This window comes from Manis pentadactyla, chromosome 2, assembly GCF_030020395.1.
Source record: "Manis pentadactyla isolate mManPen7 chromosome 2, mManPen7.hap1, whole genome shotgun sequence".
NCBI classification, from domain to species: Eukaryota; Metazoa; Chordata; class Mammalia; order Pholidota; family Manidae; genus Manis; species Manis pentadactyla.
This window is the reverse complement of record NC_080020.1, coordinates 100,327,584-100,354,186: the sequence shown is the minus strand read 5'-3', so window position 1 is coordinate 100,354,186 and position 26,603 is coordinate 100,327,584. Positions and strand designations below refer to the sequence as shown.

Below are 26,603 nucleotides of genomic sequence, written 5' to 3'. Positions count from 1 at the left end.
AAAATTATAAAACAAATATACACACATACTGAATATACAGATATATAAATACACAAATATCAACACTTTTTTTCTTGGTCATGAGATTATGGGTAATTTTTCACTTTTGTACCTTTCTAAACTTCAAATATTTTCTCATCAAAAGAGGAAAATAACTCAATAATCTAGACATAGTCTATTACTTGAAAATCAGTGAATGAACTTTCACTACTGCCTCCTAAACAATTAACAGTAATTCATAAAATCTTTACATCAGGGAAAACTTTTTGATGAATAGAAATGCTATACATGTGATTTTTTTCTTTAAAAAATTATGTATAAAGCAAATCAGATTACATATACTCAGCCAGTATGCCATTTAAAATAATTTTAATGTGACACTTGTGGCATAATTTAAGTGTGTATCCAAATTTGATTAACATAGGGGTATATCTATAGAGAAAATGACATATGACTGAAGATTTCCTGTTTTTTTTTTTTTTTTTTTTAAGAATCAGAGAAAATCCTATAACAACTAAATGTAGATGAGAGGCATCAGACTGATAAGTGCACAGCCTGCAGTCAGAGTGCCTGGGTTTAAACCCCCAGGTGCAGAACTTACTGGCTGTGTGAACTTGAACAATCTATTTAATATTTAACTTCTCTGTGACTCAGTTTCCTCAGTTATAAAACAGAGATAAATCTACTTCACTGGATTGCTAGAATGATTAAATAAATATATATAAAATATCCTTAGAAGCATATAGCAAATGCTATATAATATTAAATAAATCAATTAACATGAGACACATTTGTTAGAGAAAAATTATTATGTGTAAAAGTGGCTGGCATTTTGTAAGCATGAAAAAAATGTTACCTAGTATTAGAAGTAGCATCATTATAATACAAAAATGTTTAGAATTTATCTGAACATGACCACAGAATCTACTCACCTCATCTACAATAACATGAGACACATTAGTTAGGAGACCATCTTCTTGAAGTTTCCTTAGCAAAACCCCTGTTGTACAATAGAGTAATCTGGTAGATTCACTAGCTCGAGATTCCATCCGGATCTGATACCCACACAAAGAATTCTGAATGGAGAACACAAGACCAAGATTGGATTCACACAAGTGACCTGGGTAGTAAGCTTTAAAATGTGAAGCACTTTGCTGATCCTGCTACTATACAGAACAGATTAAGTAAATCTACTTAGTGCAGTTGATTATTAAAATTATTTTCCCATGGGTTTTGATTATTCAAAACTATAAAATTTGTTTTGGTAATTTTAAACAAGAAAAACCTTTGCTCTTTTTAAAGTGTTGAGATATAAGCTGTTCACCTACTTCATTTGAATATGATTATGAAAACATTAACAGATGTTTAGTTTCTTTTTGAATTATCTTGGCACAAAATATTGAGGTATTCAGAAATAGAAATTTAAAGCAGCTCCTACAATTTGGTCTGCTCTTCTCTCAAGATTTCATAAAAGCCACTACCATTAAAGAGCAGCAATGGTGTCCGATGAGAATCTTGAAGCCACTTCTGCTCCCACCATATTTTCTTTCTTACTTCTTGTCATTCCTTTATTTGTGTATATGTCTGTTATCCCCTTAACATAAGCTCCTTGTAAGAAAGAAATTTTGTCTTTTTTCTTCTTATATTCCATGAAAGAAACCCAATTTGCTACATAAAACTTATTTTTAATTGAAGTATCACTGATATGCAATCTTATGTTGGTTTCAAATGTACACCACAGTGGTTCAGTAGTTACCCACATTATCAAATCCTTACCCCCTCTAATGTGGTTACTATCTACCAATGTAGAGTTATATAAAACTTTTTTAATGAAGGAGTTCCTATCTTAAAGATAGAGACAAAAATGTTAACTATTATCTCTAGAAAGAATAATTCAAAGTATAATTAAGCTGAGTTACATGAACTTGGAATTCTTCAGATTTGTTTCTACCCAGTTTCATTAATTCCTGTGCTTTGCAGTCACTCTGGTTAAGGTTTGGACAGTTTTGTGTATACTTGCATGACAAAATGCATGACTAAAGATATTTAATTTTTTTCAGTTTTCGTAAAATACAGGATTTGAAAACAGTCTAACATTTTCTTCTATATAGTTTTTCCCTTCTGCTCATTGAAAACAATGAATGAAAGTCATTCAGGAATATATTCCACAGATAAGATCTGCAAAAACTTGATATATATTATTTAGAGCCAAATCTGTATTTGTCTCTATTTAAGTTCAATTTAATGTTACTTATTTGAATATTCAATTATTTCAGTGAATATATTTTTTATTTTATATAAGAATTTTAATGACAGAAGTACTAATAACCCTTTTCCTATGAATGAGAGTGGCATAAAATCACAAATGTCAAAGAGAACATGAAAAGCGCTTGACGTGCTACTGAACAATGAGTAGCAGTCAAAATTCACATATGGTACAGGCCCATTCAGCTCCCAAGAGCAAGGTGAGCAATGATACCCTTGATGCTCAGGTGGAGTTGAACATCTTACCCTTCCTCCAGGTCCATTTTCACAGCCCAATTCATCACACACTCTTGTGGCTAAACTCACTGCTGATATTCTTCGGGGCTGGGTGCAGACAATGTTGCATTTACTTGTTCCCCGCTCATTGAGAAGCATGTCTTCCAGTAGGAAATGTGGCACTTGAGTACTCTTGCCGCTCCCGGTCTCCCCCGCCACGACCACCACCCGGTGCCTCTTCAGAGTCTCAACAATGGAGTTTCTGTGTTTGAACACAGGTAACTGCTGCCTTTCCTTTAGAAGTTTCTGGTACTTGGGTGTGCTCTGCAACTTCCTAAAGAGGTTCCTAACAGGTTCTACATCTTCTGCCTTTTCTGATTCCAGGGATAGCGTAGAAGAATCCTCGTCAGAAGCTAAGTCTTCCCACGACCCCTCAGAGCGCCCAGGGTTTTCTCTGTTGGTCTCAGAACACTGCCGCTGCAGCTGCTTCAGCTCACTCAGCAGTTTGCCAAGAAAAAGATCACGTGGTTTATTCGTTTCCCTTTTACTTAATTCTTCCTTTTTCTTTTCTGCATCACTCCACTCCAGCCAAACATCTCGGTAAGTGGGAGGAAGTAACTGATGAACTGACTATAAAGGGAAAAAAGAGCAGTATGGTATTTTCACTAACTACCAGATAACAAAATTCAATAGGTCAAAACTCAGTAGGATAGCCATCTTCCTCCTAAAATGTGATTTGTCTCTTAAACCAGAAAGCTATGACTTTAATATAAGATGTACATGCACATGATACAAATTTATACACAGCATATACTCAGGCTTCTAGACTTACTAGCTGTGTGATGCTGGCCAAGTAACCTGTGTCTCAATTTCAACATTTGTAAATGGGGCTGTTAACAGAACTTCCCTTATAGACATACTCTAAGGTCAACTTTTAAATTAACACGTACAGTGTTTATTCCTGGAACATAGTAAACTATTGGATGCTTATTATTTATTTCTGCAGTGGTGCTATGTAAATATCTGGATGACCCATAAATCATTTTGAAAACAAAACTCCCTTTGAGACTCTGGCAGTTGTACTTAACACATCCAACTATTTTAAATGGATTACACTAGATGGAATCTAAGTTCTAATTCTGTGCTGTAAAACACCCATGATTCTCCCTAAAACAATGATAGTCATTTTTATCAATTAAGCTTATTTTATGATACCTTATTTTGCAAAATGAGGGAAATAAAGATATTAAGAACTTTTTACTGACAAGAAACTGGAAATGAACTATTGCTTGGAGTTCCACTTAATGTCTAAACTTTTCAGTGGTTCTAATTTGCCATGAAGATATATGCACTCATTGTAAAGAAGAAATGTTGACAATTCCCCCAAAAAAGCTTTGTATTCTCTTAAAAGTGCTTCTTTCAGTAGTACTTTAATCTTTCCTTAAACTGGAAATATGACCTAGTTGACCTGTATAAACTATATAAACCTATATAAACTATAATCAATATAACCTAAAATTGAACCTGGGACCAATGTCTATAATTTTCTAAAGTTGAGAGACAATAAAACATAAAAGGAAAACAAACTGTTTAAAATTTTTCTCTATTTCAACCACCCAGGCACAACTATTTTTAACTTGTAAATTAGTACAGCCTGAAAAGCTGGACCAATCAAATGGTTCAGAGCCTCTGGTTGAAGGAGAGAAAGACTAAACTATGTTTAGGGGTGAGAGGAAGTCAAAATTATAAATAAGCAGAAAAAAGGACTTATCATAAGCAATCAGTAAAGATAAAATTGGAACATAGGGCCATAATTAAATACTACCTTCCAGATGAGGATACAGTTTGATGTCGACAAAATATAGTATACCCATGACTCCACAAATTACTTTTCAAACATCTAGGTCTAAAAAGTCTCACCTGCCCTTTCACTAAACGATAAAGAGCTAAAGTAGCTCCCAGGTGCTGAGCTTGCATGCCATCCTCAGTTAAGATTGTTGGACACACTACTAGTATGTCATCTTCAGACTTGACCACCTTTACCCTACAAAGAAGTCAAAAAAATGTTTAAATAAAATTGATGAAGTAAAAAATGTCAGAATTCAACTAACACTGAAGTTAAGTTTACATTAAGTAAATTAAGTGTTTCCATGGAAGACATTATACTAGATAATGATTTATAAGCACTACCAACCTGAAATGTGGAAGGAGAGAGTTTCCTAAGTATCTACTTAACTCACAAGAAACAAGATTTTTATCTTAGATTTGTCAAAAAGTTCTTTCAGTTAACCAGAAAAACATACCTACATTTCCAGTATCTACCTACTGGAACTTTTTCAAAGGAAGGATTTGGACTCTTGGGAAGATTCTTCCTCACCCAGTCAATCAGGAATTGTTTGGGGGATTTTCCAGTCCAGCTTCGAGCAGTATAGTCAAAATTTCTTACATCATGAGGTTCTTTCTTTTTCTCTAAAATAACAGACAAAGACTGGTTCTTAAAAAATGGTCATGCAGTAATATACAATTTCTTTTGAGTGACTAAAGTCTTCTCACTTTTGGGAATAGACTTTTAGAAAAAAGAGAACACGTGAAGAAAGGACAGATAGAAAGTCTTGCTCTTCTATAAGTGACGTAAGGAAATCCTTTTGAAGGACAGAACCATTGAAAATCTGAATCTTAAAAAAAAAGTACCTTAAGTAACTTTTGTAATTCTTATAAAACATCTATGGTACTATCCATGTGATAAATTACTTAGAGTACTCAGAATTACAACGTTTGTTACACTACCACACAGGAAGGCTAATCTTTTGAAAAAACATAAATCAGATGTCATTTCTCTGCTAAACAGCTGCCAACACCACCACTAGCACAAACTTCGGTGGCTTTGTGTTATGTATAAAATAAAAGTCCAAATTCTTCACTATTTCCCAAAACCATCTGTCTATTTGTTATCATTTTTCCCTCATGCTCACCATACTGTAGCCACACTGGCTAATAGTTAATTCCTCAAATGCTCTAAGCCTACCTGACCCAATACAACAGCCATTAGCCACATGTGACTAAAATTAAAAATTTGTTTCTCTGTTTACTAGTCATATTTCAAGTGCTCAGAACTTATATTTGGCTAGTAGCTACCACTCTGGATAGCATAGACACAGAACATTCCCATGAAAGTGTTCTGTTGAATAGTTGTGCTCTAAGCTCTTTCTACCGTAGACCTCCAATGAACTGTCACCTTCCTTAGAAGGCTCTTTGCACCTATTTGTTACCAGGCTAACATCTAATCATGTGTCCGACCTCAGGGCAAGTCATCAGCAAGGTTTCCCCAGTCCAAATTAGGCTTCCTTGTTATCTCTATTATTATAAGCCAGTTTTCTTTGATAGCACACATCACAATTTGTAATTAAATATTTATGTATATTTAAAGCTTATCTTCCCTACTAGACTGTACACTTGAAAAGGGTGGTGACTATTTTGTTAATAATTTTACACATAGCACCTGACATTGTGAACAATGATTCAAAAAGTATTTGTGGAACAAATGTGTGATTAAAAGAAATGACAGTTTAGTGTAGGACTTGCCTTACATATTACAGACTGATAAATATTATACTGACTATGTTAATAATTTACTTAGAAGCACAAAGAAGTGAATGATTACACATGTCTGGTGACATGACAAGAATCAGGAAAGGCTTAAAGAGGTGCTGAGTTGAGCCTTGAAGTAAGGGAAAGGCTGGCCAAACAGCAAATAGCAGTATGAGCAAAATCACAGAATCATGAAACAACATGTTTTAAAGAACTATGTGGCTACAGTATGTAGCTGCGAGAATAAGGAAGATACAGAAAGGAAGATTACGGTAGAATGAAAAGGATCTTCAATGCCATATAAAGGGTTTGGACTTGTTACTGATAATATGTTTTTAACAGGAAATTTACATGTGCTATGGAAAGGTAATTCTGGCAGGAACTTGAAGTATCAACTGAACAGAAAAGAGGCTGAAACAAGATATTTATAATAATAAAATGCTATACAAGTAGGTTATCATAATATTACTTTTTCCAAGCCTGTGTTATCATAAACTTTATTGCTATCTTATGTGGTTTTCTAGAATGCAATTTTACTATTTATAAATTACATATAGCCTAGAATACTTCCCCTTCATTTTACCTTTCTCTTCTTCATTAGCAGCCGTAGACTTTTCAAATAAATTAAAGTTCAAAGCACCTTCCCCTTCTGTGGCTGTAGGAGGCTTTTTCCTTTCATTCTGTTGATATGAAATCTTTAGGGCTGGATTGAATACTGGATGGTCTTCCAAAGTTTCCATTTCTACCAAGAAAAAATAAGATGTTTAGTTTTATGTATGTTTTTTATGCCTTTTTACTTTGCAAATATGGTTTAAAAAAAAGAATTCCTTCTAGCCATTTAATACTAGGAATCTGTGCTAGAAGTCAGAAGCAATCTATTTTCACATCATAGGCTAAAATTTTTTATATTACTGTACAGATGTAGAAAGCTTAGAAAAACATCTTCCTTAGAAATAAATACTCAAGAATTATATCTATATCTCCTTTTTGAATGGAGATGGTATTTTATGTATATATCAGAGGTTGACAAACTATGGTCTGCAGGCCAAATATAGCTCCATTACCTATTTCTCTCTTTCTGTGAGCTAAGAATGATTTCTACATTTTTAACTGGTCAAAAAAGATAAAAGGCAGAACTACTGAGTGACGTGAAATTATACAAAATTCATATTTCAGTGTCCATGAAGCTTTATGAGAACACAGCCATTTGCTTACGTATTGTCTATGGCTGCATTCATGCTGTGACAGCAGAGTTGAGTAACTGTGATGGAGTCTGTATGGCCTTCAATCCCTACAATATTTACTATTTGGTTTATTACAGAAGTAGTTCACCAATCCCAGGTATAAACTGCTAGGAAAGAGCTGACATATTAAAAAGAGACAACCTTCATCTTAGGAAGGCCAACAAAGAAAAGACATTTATTTATAAATCTAAAAATTTAAAAGTGTTTACCTCTTTGAAATTTCCTAATTTTTTCTTGAGCCTCTTTTTGGCCTTGCTTGTTTTTTTCTAGTTTAAAGGTAGCAGCTTGCTCCTTTGCATCTAGAAGTTTTGCTACAAGGTGCAAGTACCTTTCGTTCTGTTCCAAATATGATGATAAAAAGGAAATAAAAAGAAGAGCAAGATTAGTTTATCTATCATCAATGTATTATATAAAATCCTATGATCTTTTGATCTTTTTTTTTGATCCAGCATATCTACTTTCAGGAATTTTTCATAGAGAAATAATACAGGGCAAGAAGATGGAGGAGGACAGCAAGGTGAAAACCTTCTCCCATGTAAACACTGAGGAATCAACTATAGCAAATACAACTAACCCTGAAAGTGACCTGAAGAATGTAGAACAGACCACCTACACCTGGTGAAGAAGATAGGACCACATTGAGAAGGGTAAAGGGGCAGAGGTGTGATAGACTAGGACCCGAGCTCTTCCCTCATCCCAGCCTACAAGCCCACTTCACAAAGCCATTATTTTCAAGACCAGGAGGTACATATTAACTATTTAATACAAAGGAATGAACACACAAATGCAGACAAAATGAGGAGGCAGAGGAATATGTTGCATGCAAAAGGACAAGATAAAACACCAGAAAATGGGCTATAGGAAATGGAGATCAGCAGTCCTCCTGATGAAGAAATCAAAGTAACAGTCATAAAGATGCTCAGTGAACTGATAATCTCAGTGAGAACATCAACAAAGAGACAGAAAATCCGAAAAAGAGCTACTTAGAGATGAAGAACATAATAATGAGTGAAATGAAAGCTACAATAGAAAGAATAGCAGACTGCTGGAAGCAGAGGGAAGAATCAGTGTGGTGGAAGACAGAGAACTACAGAGTAAACAAGCTGAGAAAAGGAGACAAAAAAGAATTTCTAAAAATTAAAAGATGCTATGAGAGCTGTGTGACAACTTGGAACAAAACCATAGTCACATAATAAGGGTCCAAGAAGAAGAGAGACAAAGGAGTAGAAAGTCTTTTTGAAGAAATAGCTGGAAACATCCCCGATCTGGGGAAAGAAATAGACATCCAGGTCCTGGAAGGGCAGAGAGCCCCTAACAAGATGAACCCCAGGAAGACAATACTAAGACACATAGTAATTAAATGGCAAAGATAAAGACAGAATCTTAAATGCAGCAAGAGCAAGGCAGACAGTTACCTAAAAGGAAAACGACCTAAGGCTATCATCAGATTCCTCAGCAGAAACTTTACAGGCCAGAAGGGAATGCATAAAATATTTAATGTATTAAAGGGGAGGAACCTACAAACAAGAATTCTCTACCTAGCAAGGTTATCATCCAGAACTGAAGGAAAGATTTAAAATTTCCCAGATAAATGAAGGTTTAAAGAATTCACCAACACTAAACCAGCCTTACAGGATATATTAAAGAGACTTCATCAGATGGAAATGTTCTTAAGTCTAAATATATTTCATCAGTGAAAATTAGCCTATAGTAAAGGTAGTAGACCAATTATTTACAAAGTAAGTGTGAATTTAAAAAGACAAAAGTAGTAAAATCAAATATACACAAAATCATTAAAGGGATATACACACAAAAAATGTAGATTATGATACCATACACATAAAGTATGGAGGAGGAAGAATAAAAAAGTAGTACTTGTAGAATGTGTTCAAAATCAAACAACCATCAACTTAATATATCTACTTATATATTATTATATATATGGTTATATATTTAGGAAACTATGAACCTAAAACCTATGACAGATACACAAAAGATAAAAATAAAAAGGACTCCAAGCATAATACTAAAGAAAACCATCAAATTATAAGAAATGAGTATGTGAGAGGAAGAAAGGAACAGAAAGGAACTAAAAAAACCCAACTAGAAACAATTAATAAAATGGCAGTAAGCACATGCTATCAGTAATTACCTTAAATGTAAATGGACTAAATGCACCAATCAAAAGACATAGGGTGGTAGAATGGATAAAGAAAGAAGACCCATCTATGTGCTGCCTACAACAGACTCATTTCAGACTTAAAGACATAGACAGACTTAAAAGTGAAGAAATAAAAAAAGATATTTCATACAAGTACAAGGGAGAAAAAAGCAGGAGTAGTACTTTAATCAGACAAAATAGACTTCAAAACAAAGAAAGTAACAAGAGACAAGGGCATTAAATAATAAAGGATCAGTCCAACAAGAGGATATAAATATTGTAAATTGTAAATATCTAGGCGCACAAACATAGGAGTACCTAAATATATAGACTAAGTACTAACTTAAAAAGCTGAAGGGACAAACTGATGGCAACACAATCATATTAGGGGTTTTTTAACACCCCACTTACATCAATGAACAGATCATCCAGGCAGGAAACAGAGGCACTGAATTACACATTAGATCAGATGTATGTAACAGATACATACCGAACATTCCACCCCAAACCAGCAGGACACACATTTTTCTCAAGTGCATATGGAACATTCTCTAAAATAGATCACATCTAGGCCACAAAAAGAGCCTCAATAAATTCAAAAAGATTGAAATTGTATCAAGCATCTTTTCAGACCACAACAGTAGGAAATTAGAAATTACATGAGAAAAAAAACACATGGAGGCTAAAAAACAGGTTTCTAAATAATCAATGGATCAAAGAACAAATCAAAGAGGAAATCAGACAGCAAATGGAGAGAAATGAAAACAGAAATACAATGGTTCAAAATATGTGGGATACAGCAAAAGCTGTACTAAGAGGAAAGTACATAGCAGTACAGGCCTACCTCAAGAAAGAAGAACAATCCCAAATAAACAATCTAATCTCACAATTAAAAGAACTAGAGAAAGAAGAATAAAGCCTAAAGTTTTTAGCAGAAGTGACATGATAAAGATCAGAGCAGAAATAAATAAAACAGAGAATAAAAAAATAGAAAAAAATCATTACACCAAGAGTTGGTTCTTTGAGAAAATAAAATAGATAAACTCCTAGCAAGACTTATCAAGAAAACAGTAGAGGACACAAATAAACAAAATCAGAAATGAAAAAGTTACAACTGACACCACAGAAATTCAATAATTAAAAGAGAATTCTATAAAAATTCATATGCCAATAAACTGCACAACATAGAATGGACAAATTCCTAGAAATATACAATCTTCCAAGACTGACCCAGAAAAAAACAGAAAATGTGAAAAGGCCAATTACCAGTAATGAAATTGAACTCATAATAAAAAAACTTCCAACAAATAAAACTCCAGGACCAGATGGCTTCATGGGTGAATTCTAACAAATATCCCATACTTCTTAAAGAATTAAAAAAAATAGAAGTGGAGGGAATACTTCCAAACTCATTCTAGAGGCCAGACTCACTCTAATACCAAAAAAAACCCCGCAATACAAAAAAAGAAAATTATAGACTAATATCCCTGATGAATAGAAATGTAATAATCCTCAACAAAATATGAGCAAACCAAATTTAAAAATGCATCAAAAGGATCGTCCATTACAACCAAGTCATATTTACTCCAGAGATGCAAGGATGGTATAATCCTTGTAAATCAATCAGTATCACACCACATTAACAAAAAGGATAAAAACCACATGATCATCTCAATAGATGCTGAAAAATCATTTGACAAAATTCAACATCCATTCATGATAAAAACTCTCACAAATGGGCATAGAAGACATGTACCTCAACATAATAAAAGCCATATATGACAAACCCATAGCTAATGTCAGTTAATGGTGAAAAGCTGAAAGCTTTTCCTCTAAGATCAGGAACAAGACAGAGATGTCCACTTTCACCACTTTTATTCAACATAGTACTGCAGGTCTTAGCCACAGTAATCACATAACACAAAGAGATAAAAGGCATCCAAATTGTTAAGGAAAAAGTTAAACTGTCACTGTTTGTTGATGACATGATATTACACTTAGAAAATGCTGAAGATTTCACCAAAAGACAAAAGACTATTAGAACTGATAACTGGATTCAGCAACGTTAAAGAAAACAAAATTAATACACAGCAATCTGTTGTGTTCCTATATAACAACAATGAATTAGCAGAAAGAGAAATCAGGAAAACAACTCCATTTATATTAAAAAGAATAAAATACTTAGAAATATACTAAACCTATTCAAGAGGGTGAAAGACCTTTACTCTGAAAACTGTAAGACACTCATGACAGAAATTAAAGAAGAGACCAATAAATGGAAATCTATCCCATGCTCATGGACAGAAAGAATTAATATTGTCAAAATGGCCATCCTCCCCAAAGAAATGTAATCAAAATTCCAATAGCATTTTTCAATAAACTAGAACAAATAGTTCTAAGATTCCTATGGAACCACAAAAGACCCCAAATAGACAAAGCAATCCTGAGACATAAGAACAAAGCTGGGGTACTATGCTCTCCTGGCTTCAAACTCCACTATGAAACTACAGTAATCCAGACAGTTTGGTACCAGCACAAGAACAGACCTGTAGATCAATGGAACAGAATAGAGAGCAGATATAAACGCATACATATATGGCCAATTACTATACCATAAAGGAGTCACGAATATACAATAGGGAAAAGACAGCCTCTTCAACAACTGGTGTTGGCAAAACTGGATGGCTACATGTAAGAGAATGAAACTGGATTATTGTCTAACTCCATACACTAAAGTAAACTCAAAACAGATGAAACCATAAAAGTCTTAGAAGAAAACATAGGCAAAAATCTCTTAAACATAAGTATGAGCAATTTTTTCCCAGACACATCTCTTGAGGCAAGGGAAACAAAATCATAAATGGAAAGCTGGGACTACATCAAACTAAAAAGCTTCTGTACAGCAAGGGACACCATCAACAGAACAAAAAGGCATCCTGAAGTATGGAAGAATATATTTGTAAATGACTCATCTGATAAGGGGTTAACATACAAAATATATGAAGAACTCATATGCCTCAACACCCAAAAATCAAATAACCTGATTAAAAAATGGGCAGAGGATCTTAGCAGACATTTCTCCAAAGAAATATAGATGGCCAAGAGACACATGAAAAGTTGCTCCACGTCACTAATCATCAGGGAAATACAAATTAAAACCACAATGAGGTATCACCTCACACCAGTTAGAGTGGCTACTATCTACAAGACAAGAAATAACAAATGGAGAGGATGTGGAGAAATGGGAACCCTCCTACACTGCTGGTGGGAATGCAAATTGGTGTGGCCTCTGTGGAAAGCAGTATGGAGGTTCCTCAAAAAACTAAAAATAGAAATACCATTTGATTCAGTAATTCAACTTCAAGGAATTTACCTGAAGAAAACAAAATCCCTGATTCGAAAAGCTATATGCACCCTATGTTTATTGCTGCTCTATTTGCAATAGCGAAGATATGGAAGCAACCTAAGTGTCTATCAACAGATGAATGGATAAAGATGTAGTACATATACACAACAGAATATTATTCATCCATAAAAAGAACTCCTGCCATTTGCAACACCATGGATGGATCTAGAGGGTATTAAGCTCAGTGGAATAAGCCAGGTGGAGGAAGACAAATGCCAAATGATTTCATTTATTTGTGGAATATAAAAACAAAGCAAAACAGAAGGAATAAAACAGCAGTAGACTCACAGACACTGATAAGTGTTAAGTGGTTACCAAGGTGGAGGGATTGGGGCAGGTGGTAGGGGAGGGTGAAGGATACAAAGGGGCACAATAATTTGTGATCACAATACAAGCTGATCACGGGAACAGTAGTAAAGCAAGGAGAATAAGTCAATGACTCTGAAACATCTTTCTATGTTGACAGATAATAACCTCACTAGAAGTAGTAAAGATTTGACAATGTGGGTAACTGTTGAACCACTGTGTTGTACACCTGAAACCAACATAAGATTGTATATCAATAGTACTTCAATTAAAAAAGAAAAACATTCTCATCATCCCCAAAACTTTCCTCATGCTGCATTATAGTCCACCTCCTTCCCCTATGACTGGACTTAGGAAACCAGTGATCTGCTTTCTGTCACTAGATTAATTTTACATAGATGACTTTTCTGGAATTTAGTATAAATTTATTCCACATGTATTCATGGGTGTCTGGCTTCTTTACTCCTGCATGATGTTTTAAGAGTTGCTTGCAGAGTTGCCAAACACTTTTGTGTACAAGTCTGTTTTTTTGTGTGTGCATGTATTTTCATTTTTCATGAGTAAATACCTAGGAATGAAATTGTTAGGTCATATGGTAAGTGTATGTTTAATTTCACAAGAAAGTGAACAGTTTTCCACAAAGGGTTGAACCATCTTACACATCCACAATGAATGTAGTGATGTTCCAGTTGCTCCACATTCTCCCATTTCTTGGTATAACATCTTTTTAACTTTAGTCATTTTGATGGATATACAGTGATATCTCATTATAGTTTTCATTTTCATCTCTTGGATGACTGACTAGTGATGTTGAAATTATTTTTACATGTCTACTGGCCATCCATATGTCTACTTTTGTGAAGTATCTACTGTCTTTTTAAAACTTATTTATAAATTCTAGATAAAAGTTCTTTGTCAGATATATGCACTGTAATATTATCTTTATACAACTGTTTTTTCACTTAACCTTGTATTTTTAGTTTGTTATGGTATCTTAGGTTTTCTCCCTCCAGACTATGGGTTTCTTCTGTGTAGCAATGTACCTTTCATTTTTTATTTTCCAAGGAATTTAGCATACTCTTTACACATAACATTTTAAAAAATTTGCAAAAATTTTATTAAAAATCATAATAATAAAGAGAGAAATGTGGTATCCACATATAAATCAAGTATAAAAACCAAATGAGTATTCATATTTGAACCGACTGTTTAGAGTTCATAATGCATGAGCAAAACCGAAAGTTTCTGTGATGACTGCCCTTGTACTCTTCACTATATAACTTATTCATTATGTAAGAATTTGTTCTACATGTAAGAACTTGTTTGTTATGCCTCAGAAGATTGGAGACTGACGAAAATTAGGCTTGGGGTGGATTAATGATTGTGCATTGAGCATTGACTCCCCTATACAGAATTTTATTGTCGTTAACAACCATTTGATCAATAAATATGAGAGATGCCCTCACAAAAAAAAAAAAAAAAGGACAGACTTCCAATGGTAAAATAAATAAGTAACCGGGATGTAATGTATAGCATAAGGAATATAGTCAAGATATTGTAACAGCATGGTAGGGTGATAGCTGGAACCTAGAATTATGTATATAAATGTTCTACCACTGTGTTGTACACTTGAAACTAATGTAATGTAATACTGTGCATCAACTACCCTTCAATAAAAAATAATTATTAAAAAAAAAAAATTTGCAAATTATCTCTTTAAACATGAAAGAAATGTAATTAACATCTACTGAGCAGTTATTCTGTGTCATGTTTCTTCCTAAGTGTTATTGTGTTAAATCTTCACATCAACCCCAAAGGTAAGTATTTCTCCAATTTACAAATGAGGAAACTAAGTCTCACAAAAGTTAAATGTCTTGCCTAAGAATACCCAGCTAGAGACCTAAAGCAAATTTCTACTTACAGGGTCAAACTTTTCCTCCTCTTCTAAACTTTTAGAATGCTCACACTTTTCCTCATCATTTTGTTGTTCAGCATACTGCAAAATCCATTCTTTCATATTTACATCCAAATTTTTTTCTTCCTTTTTCGACTAGAAGGAAAAAACAAAAAGCCAAAGTTAGATGTCAGAACTATCATCAAGTGTCACTGCTTTTACACTTAGAAAAAGCAACACTGTTAATAAGCCTCAAAAGTCACATCCTTTTCTGTTCAGTGAAGGACAAGTGAATTCAACATTACATTAAGAAATCTAAACTTGCATAGTTCAGAGAATATGTTTACATAATGAGGCAAAAAAAACCTGAAAAACTAGTGTTATTCCTTAAATACAGTGATTTTGTAGGGATGATGTTTTGATAAATTTGTTTTTAAGGTTTATTAGGTTACAAGTGATATATTAAAAATTGCATATTTTATTCTGGGAAAATGGCAGAGTAGAGAGAGCCTGAATCCACCATCTCCTACCTACACACCAAACTTACATGTACATAATCTCATCCTGAAGAGAACACCTTTTATACAAGAAACAGAAAGATCAAATTTCTTAAAAGGCCCAAAACAAATGGAGAGGCAGAGACAGGTAGCCACAGGCACCCCTCTCTAGCCACAGCCCCTGGCAGAGGAGGAGGGGAGGGATATCCTGAGAGAGCCAGGCATGGCCGCTCTGCCCTGAGGTACAGGAAAAAAGTCTTGTGGTTTAAAGTGCAACTAGACCATAAGTGAAAGAACCTACATTTCAGAACTAAACATCCAGTGCTGGGCAAGGAAGCCATTGGAGGCAATCCAGGATCAGAGGAGCCAACCAGTGCAATATTTGCACTCTTTCTGCACATCTTGGTGTGGCTGAGAGCAGAACCTGTGTGCAATTCAGCAGCCCTGCCTTGTTGCCTGCTGTTACCCACCATCCCAGCCCCTGAGAGCAGGACTAAGAGGTTTCCCAGCTTTTAGGGAGAGTGCATGAGTCTGTGGGCAGGTGGTAGCAAAGAATCCTAAAATCTGTATGGAACCGCAAAACCCCAAATAGTCCAAGTAATCTTAAGAATAACGCTGGGGGTATCATGCACCCCTGACTATACTATAAAGCTACAGTAATCAAAACTGTATGGTACTGGCACAAGAACAGACCCACAGATCAATGGAACAGAAGAGAGATCCCATGCAATAAATAATCTCATGCAAATATTGACATTTAATATATGACAGAGGAGCTATGAATATGCCATGGGGAAAAGACAGTCTCTTCAATAAATGGTGTTGGGAAAACTGGACAGCTACATGCATGAGAATGAAACTGGATTACTCCCTACTACCATACACAAAAGTAAACTCAAAATGGATTAAAGACCTAAATGTAAGATAAGAAACCATAAAACTCCTAGAAGAAAACATAGCCAAGAATTTCAGGAACATCAGCATGAGAAATTTATGGATGCATCTACCCAGGCAATGGAAATAAAAGCAAAAATAAACAAGTGGGACTATATCAAACTAAAAAGCTCTATATGGCAAAGAAAACCATCAAGAAAACAAAAAGGCACCTACAGTATGGGAGACTGTATTTGTAAATGATATTATCCAATAGGGCGTTAAATCCAAAACATATAAAGAACTCATATGACTCAACAACAAAAAAACATAATAACCCAATTAAAAACTGGGCAGAGGACCTGAACATTTTTCTAAAGACAATATACAGATAGATGGTCAACAAACACATGAAAAGATGCTCCCCATCACTAATCAGTAGGGAAATAGAAATCAAAACCACAAGGAGGTATCACTTCATACCAATGAGAATGACCACTATTCAAAAGACAAGAAATAAGGAGTGTTGGCAAGGATGTGAAGAAAAGGGTACCCTCCTTCACTGGGAATGCACATTGGTCCAACCACTGTGGAAAACAATATGGAGGCTCCTCAAAGGGCTAAAAAAAGAACTAACATGACTCAGCAATTCCACTTCTGGGACTTTACCCTAAGAAAACAAAATCACTAATTTGAAAAGATATGTGTAAGCCTATGTGCATTACAGCATTATTTACAACAGGAAAGATATGGAAGCAACCAAAGTATTTGTCAATAGATGAATGGAAAATAAGATGTGGTACATATACACAATAGAAATTTACTCAGCCAAAAAAAGGAGGAAATCTTGACATTTGCAACAATATGGATGGACATAGAGGATATGATTCTAAGGGAAATAAAGCAGGCAGAGAAAGACAAATACCATATGATTTCACTTAAATGTAGAATCTAAAAAACAAACCAAAAAGAAGTAAGATCCACAAATACAGACAACAGACTGTTGGTTACTTTAGGGAAGGGGATGGAGGGATAGGTGAAATAGTTGAAGAGGATAAAGAGGTACAAACTGCAAACTGTAAAATAAGTTAGACATTGGAATGAAAGTACAAAATAGAGAATATAACCATTAATATTATAATTTCTTGGTATGGTAATAGGGCCACTAATCATAAAAGCATCTAGTAAGAGATACAATTATCCAGTTACTATGTTGTATATCTGAAACCAACATAGTATTTTTTATCAACTGTACTGCAATAAAAACATACATAAATAAAAACATACTGCAATAAAAACTGCCCATACTTAACATATACATTAATAATGTCAATTAATTTATGATAATGTATATATAATGTTATCATTTTGACAAGTTTGGACATATGTGTACACCCATGATACCATCACTACAATCAAGATACTAAACATATCTATCACCTCCCCAAATATCCTTATGTTCTTCTGTGTGTGCGTATTGGTTGGGGGAGGGATGGTGGTGGTAAAAGCACATGAGATGCATCTTTCTAACAAATTTTAAAATGCACAGTACTGTATTTGTTGTTCCCTATAGGCACTATGTTGCACAGCAATCTCCAGAATTTATGTTGCATAACTGAAACTTTTATAACCATTAAGCAATATTTCCCCATTTCCCCCATCCTTAAACCCCTGGTAGCCACCATTCTATGCTTTGCTTCTATGAATTTAACTATTTTACATACCTCATATTAGTGAAATCATGTACTAGTTGTCTTTCTATGACTGGCTTACTTCACTTAGCATAATGTTCTCTAGGTTCATAGATATTTTATAATATGCAGATTATTTAAGTGTAATTAATGCCCTAATGAAGTACACTTTCCAGAATTCACATTTTTCTGTAATCCCCTTCCACACAATTTTGGAACTGGCCACATAAATTGTTTCAACAAATGGGACGCTAGAATAGTGATAGTAAGCAAGGGCTACACAAGAATTTTTACACTGGGACTTTAATCAGCTTGAAATACTACTTTGGAAGCCAGATGCGATATAAGTCCAACAATCCCAAAACCACCGTATGTGAGGAAACCTAAGATAGTCTTGTGGAGAGAGGGATGCCTGGCTAGCCCTGAGCTTAAATACTAGTCATGTGAGAATGGATGTTCCAGTATAAGGAGATTCCTTGTAAAGAGAGGAATTGCCCAGCGAGCCAAACCCAGATCGCAGAATCATAATAAATAATAAATTGCTAGGTTAAGCCCCTACATTTTTGGCTGGTTTGTTATGTATCAATAGAGAACAGAAACAGACAGTGATAGTAAAGTTTGGCAAACCAATTAATTTTCAGTAAGTTATAATGTTATTGCACTCTTATGAGCTGTTAGATGTGCTTCATTCTGATTTTACACAACTTTAAATGTGTAATTCTTCAATTACCTTAATCCTAGTATATTCTTCCTTCTTTTTGGTTTTAGGCTGCAATGGAGTTGAAATAACAGCTTGTATTTGAGGAGAGTGGAATTTTGGCCTACTTTTAGGTAGTTGCTCTTCAAATTCCTGACTGAACCCTTCAGGAAGTGCATCTTGAAAGAAATTGGGATGAAAATAAACATGCATATAATATATAAAACACATAAATATCTATTGAACATATACATAAACCCTGACTGGACAAAAAGCACCTAATTTTCTTCCACCCCTTATCTCCTAAGCACAGAAATCCTATGCTGAACCTAGTTTTATTATCCAACTAGGAGTGGGAACACTTACCAGATGATAGTTAGTCCACTGTTATTTGACTATTTATTTCACCCCCAATGTGTTAAGGTTCTTAAATTTTCATTAGATCTCAAACACCTTACCACTCTTTGGTTGCCTGTCATAGCATATGGTAGTATCCTTAATCAGTCATACAAGCAATTTGCACGAGTCTTACCAAAGATTATAACCTTGACCTTCTGCTTAATCAAGTATTATTTATACAAAGCCAGATGGCCCAAATTTCTAAGCCAAACCCAGGAGACACAGTCTAATAGATTACAGACAAACTTTGAGAATTTGTTGTATTAAATGTACTGTTAAATGACTGTTAACAACTGAAAATAATACACACAAAAATAATTTCTGCTTGCATAAACTACCTCTAGAGAATATACTGAAAAGAGTAGAAAATGGTTAAGAACATCCTAAAAATAATTATAAGTGAAAAAATTTTAAGTACACGTCAAAAGCTGATACAAGTGTCACAAATATTGAAATTATTTCAAAAGGTTTTAGAAACTGAAAGAATTTTATGACAATACTGCTTACCATCTGAAAGGTTTAAACAGAGCCAATCCAAGGCAGAATGAAGATCACCTCCATGCAAGAGTGTGTTAGTCATGGCATCTTCAATGTCCTTAGTCTTAAATGAAAATGCTTGTAAAGCCATGTACAAATCCTATGAAATGGAAATGTAAAAAGTTATTTTGTCAATTTTCTCCTTTTATTATTTTATTCTCCCATTCATTTTATTAAACCAGAAATCCTGACACAAATTATACTTTCAAAACTATCTTCATTTTTTTTCCAGTTAAGTGTTATGTGTTGTTTTTTTTCAGATAAAAGTTAAGTGTATTCACTAATTGAGAATTTGAGAACTACAGATAAATTTAAAAAACACCAGGAGAAACTGCTCATATTCTCACTATCTCATATTCTCACTGTCTGCATTGTAGTATGTTTTCTTTCATTTTGTAAAAATATATTTCACTTAACATTATTATATAAGCATCTTCCCAGGTTATTAGAAACTCATAATTTTTAAGTTACATAATATTTCATTGGATAGACATGTAATTATAAATTTTCCTACTAGTGACCACTTAGGATGTTTTTTTATTTTAAGCAGAGTGTCAGTGAACATGTTCATTTCTGTTCATACATAGAGTATTTTATAATATACTTTCTAAAACATGATCTATAGAGCTGGACAGAATTCGGTTCAAATTAAGAGTATGCTTATTCCGCTACTTACTAATTAAAAACCTCAGGCTGACATATGTAATCTTTCCAAGCCTCAATTCCTTCAGTTGAAAATGGGGTGAAATACCCTCTGGGAGAATTGTGCCAGAGAAAATGTAAGTAAAGTCCCACTACAGAGTCTAACATGATTTTAGGAATGTAATTTAGTTTTCTTATATCATTTTAATGTGTATACTTGGATCTGGCACAATTCCTACCCAACTCTTGCAGATGGAAATAATCTATGTGAAATCTCAATCGCAGGTGAAAAAATTCATTTTATCTCACATGTGCAGTTTTCTGAAAATTGTTCCACTAAAAATAAAGAACTTCAGAAATACCTGTAATTTTTTGGCAGTAAGTCTTCCAGAAATCACTCCCTTGTCATTATTTTGCTTTTTATGCTCATTGATCATGCCAATAATTCTTTGCTCTAGTTTGTTATTAATTACCACCTGTTGAGGCCCAAAAGGTCATATCAGTTAAAAGCTGAATTATTAAATAGCATTTAATAATTAAATAGTTAAAGCAAATCACACAGCTTTCTATATAACTAAACCCAGAATTTCAGCTAAAATCAGATACAGTAATTGTCATATTTTGGACTACAATTCACTGGATCACATTCCTACCATATATTTAAGAAAAATGGGATATGTAAAAAGCAACAACATATGACAAGAAAAAAATCCTCTTATAAAAGTCTCTTGAAGCCATATATCTCAAAACATTATCCTTGGACTACCCCTGGCTTCCATCACAAAGACAGACTCCTAAATCCTATCTTAAACATACTGAATCAGAATCCCTGGGGATAGAGCCCAGAAATGTCTTAATATAAACCAGCCCATGCACACAGCCTGAAAGAATTGATGCTACACTAAAAGGGGGTCATAGCAAGTAAAAGTAAAAACTATATATACATAGTAATAATTATGTTATGAAAATTCTTTTGGCTTCCAGAGTTTGATTTCTATTTTTTTTTATTCGTCATTTATTTTTTGTTGTTTCCATATTAATCTAAGAATATACAAGTATCTACCTATAAAATTACCTTCCCTTTATTATATCTACTGAATGCCTACTATGAACTATGCATAAAAATATACTTCAACAATTCTGTCTAGCAGAGGACACATGTACAAAGGTAAACTGTAACCCAATATGGCAATTATTAAAAAAGATATGTGAAAAAAGGTACGTGGGAAATTGGTGAGTTATGAGTAACTTACTTCATAGAGGTCAGAGACATTACAAAAGAAGAGGATGTAGGGCATTCTAGGCAGACAGCCCATGGGCAAAAGCCTGAAGTCATAAAATCATATGAGATTTGGGGAAATAATGAGATGTGAACTAAAATTTTACGTAAAGAGTAATGGAGAGGGGGCTGGAAAGATATAGCAAGTCAGATCTGAAAGGATGAGTACGTTATGCTTAGAAGTTTGGAGCTTATTCAGATCTTCCTTAATTTCTCAATATATGCAAATAATTTACTTCTATTTAGTACCAGTTAGCAATTAGTGTACTATTTACAAAAATTTTTAATATCCCATCATTTTCTTATAATTAAGAATATATTTTTTTCATTTTTTTTAAAGGGGACATTTCTTGAAATGACTGAAAACCTTAGTACTCACTTTCAAAATAGATTTATCCACATTCGCAGGACCACTGGAATCATTTGTAGAATTAAAACTATAGATTTTTGGACCTGTATATAATAGACAATAAATAAGACAATTTAACGATTAATACCTGTTACACTATTTTAATTTTCCTCTTAAGACTGCTAAATATTAAATATTTGATTTCAGCTTTTTGCCCCACTTCACCAAATAACTCAGTCTATAAGTCAGCAACACACCCTCTAAATTTTTGGAAACATTTTGCCAATTAGCGTTCTCTAGATTAACCAGTTCTCATAAAATACAAATGCTTGTCTATTTTTTGGATTAAATCTCTCTTTATCTTCATAGTTTTAAAATCAGATGCTTTTCTACTTGGCACTTAACTGAAGGGAGACTTCTCAGGGGATATTAAATCCCTGGAAAAGAAGATGGGTAATTCTGAAGAGAAAGCACTCTTCCTAAGGTAAAAATGAGGTGGGAGTTCCTCTTATCTTCTCCCATTGGGTCCAAGGTTGCTGTATTAGTTTCCCAGGGCTGTTGTAACAAATTACCACAAACTTGGTGGCTGAATTTAATGGAAATACTCTCTCACAGTTTTGGAGGCTGGAAGTCCAAAATCAAGGTGTCTTCAGGACCATGCTCCCTCTGAAGGCCTCAGGTAAGCCTTTCTCACCTCTTCTGGCTTTTGGTGACACTAGGCACTGCTTGGGTTATCTGACCCCTTCTTCACATGGGTCTCTAGATGGCCTTATTCCCTGTGTCTCTGTGTTTAAATCTCTCTCTCCTTTCTCCAGACACTCACTAGTCATTGGATTTAGTGCCCATCCTAATCCAGGATGATTTCCTCTTAAGATCCATACCTACTTACATCTGCAAAGATCTTATTTCCAAATAAGGTCACATTCTGAGGTTCGAGGTAGAAATGAATTTTTTGGGGAGACACCATTCAACCCACTACTGTTGCCAAGTTGGTTCCAGTCAACAGAAATGCTGTGTATTATTAGTCCTTTACCAGCGAGTAACCAGGAAGGAATAAATATTATTTTCAAATCTTTGGTCTCATGATTTTCTTATTCTCAAAACTTAATGAAATATGTCAAATACTTTTTTGTTTATGTGGGTTATAATATTGGTATTTACCATATTATATACTGAAAAGGAAAATTTATTAAACTTATTAATTCATTAAGTCATAAACCCACTTAGATGTTGGCATAACTTTTATGAAAAATGACTACATTTTCCAAAACAAAAACACCCTATTTTCCATTTTTGTAAATCTCTTAGTATCTGTCTTCTGTACTCAATCTTCTGTAATATCACACATCATGTAGCCACTGGAAAGCTCCACTGTACACTCAGGAGAAAATGAGTATGAATATGGAAAGTAACATTTTAGAATTATTATTATCAAGAGTCTTTATCTCAAAGAAGCCCCTGCCAGAAAGGATTTAAGAATTCCCCAGGATTCCTTGAGCACATTTTGAAATCCACTCTTGTATAGAAGAATCCTAGAATCTTATAAAACCTAGTAGTGATTTTGCTTTTATAACCATAAAACAAGGAATTTTTTCCCACTTTGAGAGAAACTTAAACATTAAATTTAAGAGTTGCTTATTATGATAAATATAATATCAAGGTTTTAGTTTCTGTTAACTTACATTAGGATGTTCATTTTAAGATGCTAGTTAATATAATTAGGCATTTTAAAAGAAAAAAGTTTTTTAGAATGACTTCACATTTGGGCAGTCTGAACTAGGGACATTTGTAGTTCCCTGATAAACTCATGTCAATGGTCATACATGAGAGTGTATGTCACCAGTCCTTTACCATTTCTAGTGGTCTTATCAGTAATAGTTAAACTCATCCACAAACTTAGCATACCAATCAGAATTTTAAAAATCCCTAAACCCAATGAAGGGCCCCAATTATAACTCTTTTTGAAAGGTACAAGATGGACAAGCAGTTCATTATCAAGGCTATACTGAGGAACAATTCAAGACTGATGACTAAAAATTCCTTCAATAACATTTTTTTTTAATTAGTGAATTGAACACTGCAGTAAGCTCTCATTTGTCTCCTCCAACCATTCCACCTAAGATGTCCAACTATATTACTTCCTTAAAATCAGCTTATACTGCAAACTTTCAGAAGGCAAATAAAAGAGCTGAGTCCCCAGAAAATGAGGAGGGGAATTTATACAAATACTGCTATGCATTCACTGGGTGTCCATTAGGATCTCCAAAAGTGAATGTGCTTTCATTGTAATCAATACCCTGAGGGCTGAAACAATAATGAGATCTCATCACAGAGATATCACCAATTACGCCAAGGAAACCAGTAAGTCCCTTTCATTTTCAAATCTTCCTAAAACATTTTCATGTAAGATTTTAAACCAGCATGAATGAAAACTCCCAAGTTTGAAATGCATTTTGAACAATTTGATGGAAATCTAAATTGTAATACATTCTAAAACGTATTTACACTTCTGGTCATAATACACAGTGTAATAAGCAAAATTCAAAGCTTTTTATGATGCATTACTTATTATGAGTATCTCTTCCTATACTGAGAGGCTTGTGGAAGTTACTGAAAAGGCTGAGCTTAACCAATTCCTTGAGATTGCTCTGATTTTCTATTTGGTGATTCTTTGTTCTCCTCTTCTAATAGTTCCTCACCTCGATTTTGATTTGTTACTTGGGAAAAAGTGAAGGCACCAGAAGAAAACAGATATGCAAAGTTGTATATTAGTAACCCTATTTTCAAACACAATTCTAAGTCAGAAAGCCATGAAATAAAGGTGGTTCCCATTTTTTGGCCAAGTACATTAAGATTTATGACAGCTACTTTCCTTCCTGCTTAGAGGAAAATTTTGGTTAAATTTTGGTTTTGTTTCAGATGGAAGGGGTTACTGGAAATCTGAATGAAAGTAAGGATACCAGTATGCAGTATGTCCAAGGCAAAAAAAGTATTATGGATTTCAAATTTGTAAATGATAGTTCATGGAAGAAACAACATATGTAACTGGCTCTCAAAAATATTTACTACATTAAAGTTAAAGCACAGAAAAGCTAAGTGATTTCCTCAAGATGATTTAGCTAATAAAAAAAGCATCAATTTCTTGTTGCCCCATACTCTTTTATATTGTATTGCATTTTACATCATACCGTGACTGTAATGACCCACTACCATGAAGACATTCACTGCCAGTTAGTGCCAGGGATGGTGTGCTGAGGTACTCAGGCTCCCTTCTGTTCAACAGTATACACCTGCAACGGGATCCAAACCACCCAAGGCATCCCCAGGGTAAATGAGACCCAGTAGCAGTAAATAAGACCCAGACCTTGTCCTCATGAAGCTCGTACTTTGGTGGAGTAATTAAGCAACTAATTATCCAAATAAGCTATGAACAGGAAGTAGAGGGAATCCAGAGAATAAATGAGGGTGAACTGATGTAATCTGAGCAGTGTCTGTAAATTCTTACTGCCAGAACCACCTGACTAACCCTTTAAAAATGTAACTAGTAAGGTCTCTCCCCATTTGATACCAACACCAACTCCCCCCAACCCTCACTACACCCAAACAGGCTTGTCTTCTTACAACATGCAAAGCCTGTTCCCACCTCAAGGGCTTTGCCGTTGTTCTCTTATCCTTAAATATTGTTCCAGATATTCCAAAAGCTGGTTGCTTCAAATCATCTTAGCATAAATGTTTCCTATAGGAAGCCATCTGTTTTAAACCAAAATAGACCGCACCATCCAATTTATTCTTTACCAAGTCACTGCTTTCTGACCTTCGTAACACTTTTTGTTTTATTTTGGTGACTGTATTTAAGATGGCTTTTATGAGTTTACTCATGACATCGGTCCCCATCTTTTCCCTCTCTTAAGATTTTAAGTCAACTAGGTTTAAGGATTTTCATAAACACAAGCCTTATGGTTGTATGGTTCCCCACACCTCCACTATCCCCCAATAATGTAAGCTCTTGAAAGCAGCACTCTCAACCTGTTTTGTCCATGTGGTAGCCCTAGTGCCTTAAAATTTTGCCTGGCACATAGTAGCTCTTCAAAAAGTATTTGACAAGTGAAATGAAAAACAAAACAAACAAAAAACCAGAGTGGCAGAATACCCAGAACTGTGCCAAGAGCCACTTCATGGTTCCAGTGATTTTCCACCTCTAGATGACGCACAATCTTGAGAAAGTATTCTATGTACAATCCCTCAAATTGTTTGAAAAGATAGAGATGAAGCAGAGTACAACAATTATATTTAGATAATTAGGAATTATAAAGAGTTCAGAGATAATGTTTTTTGTGTACTTTTCCAGTAGGCTATTATTATATAAAAATACCCAAACAGAAAAAAAGAAGAACAAAACAAAAAATCATGTGTTAGTCTGTGTAGCAACATTTTATTGATACTGCTATATATATATATATATATATATATATATATATATTAGAGTTACAAAAAATTACCTATAAATATAGTAGATAACCTCTCATTTTCTCAGCCTTAATAATTCCTCTGAATTCTCG

General features: G+C 34.3%; 1 protein-coding gene across 3 annotated transcripts in view; it reads right to left on the bottom strand.

Annotated features, from left to right (window-relative positions):
• The window catches only part of DHX29 (DExH-box helicase 29), a 48,889-nt gene that overhangs the window by 20,468 nt on the left and 1,818 nt on the right, over positions 1-26,603 (bottom strand). For 2 of the 3 annotated variants that reach the window (XR_005027718.2, XM_036900343.2), the window contains exons 2-12: positions 22,075-22,148; positions 20,779-20,892; positions 19,745-19,874; positions 18,872-19,017; positions 15,108-15,236; positions 7,523-7,649; positions 6,653-6,811; positions 4,785-4,950; positions 4,402-4,525; positions 2,512-3,111; positions 933-1,076 (exon numbers count right to left, since the gene is read on the bottom strand). Coding sequence is in view for 2 of the 3 variants with exons in the window: in XM_036900343.2 (XP_036756238.2) it covers positions 933-1,076; positions 2,512-3,111; positions 4,402-4,525; positions 4,785-4,950; positions 6,653-6,811; positions 7,523-7,649; positions 15,108-15,236; positions 18,872-19,017; positions 19,745-19,874; positions 20,779-20,892; positions 22,075-22,148 (1,913 nt within the window). In the remaining variant the exon portion in view is untranslated. Of the gene's footprint in view, positions 1-932; positions 1,077-2,511; positions 3,112-4,401; positions 4,526-4,784; positions 4,951-6,652; positions 6,812-7,522; positions 7,650-15,107; positions 15,237-18,871; positions 19,018-19,744; positions 19,875-20,778; positions 20,893-22,074; positions 22,149-26,603 lie in introns of those variants that run through there. The other variant, XM_057495173.1, reaches the window with a different exon arrangement.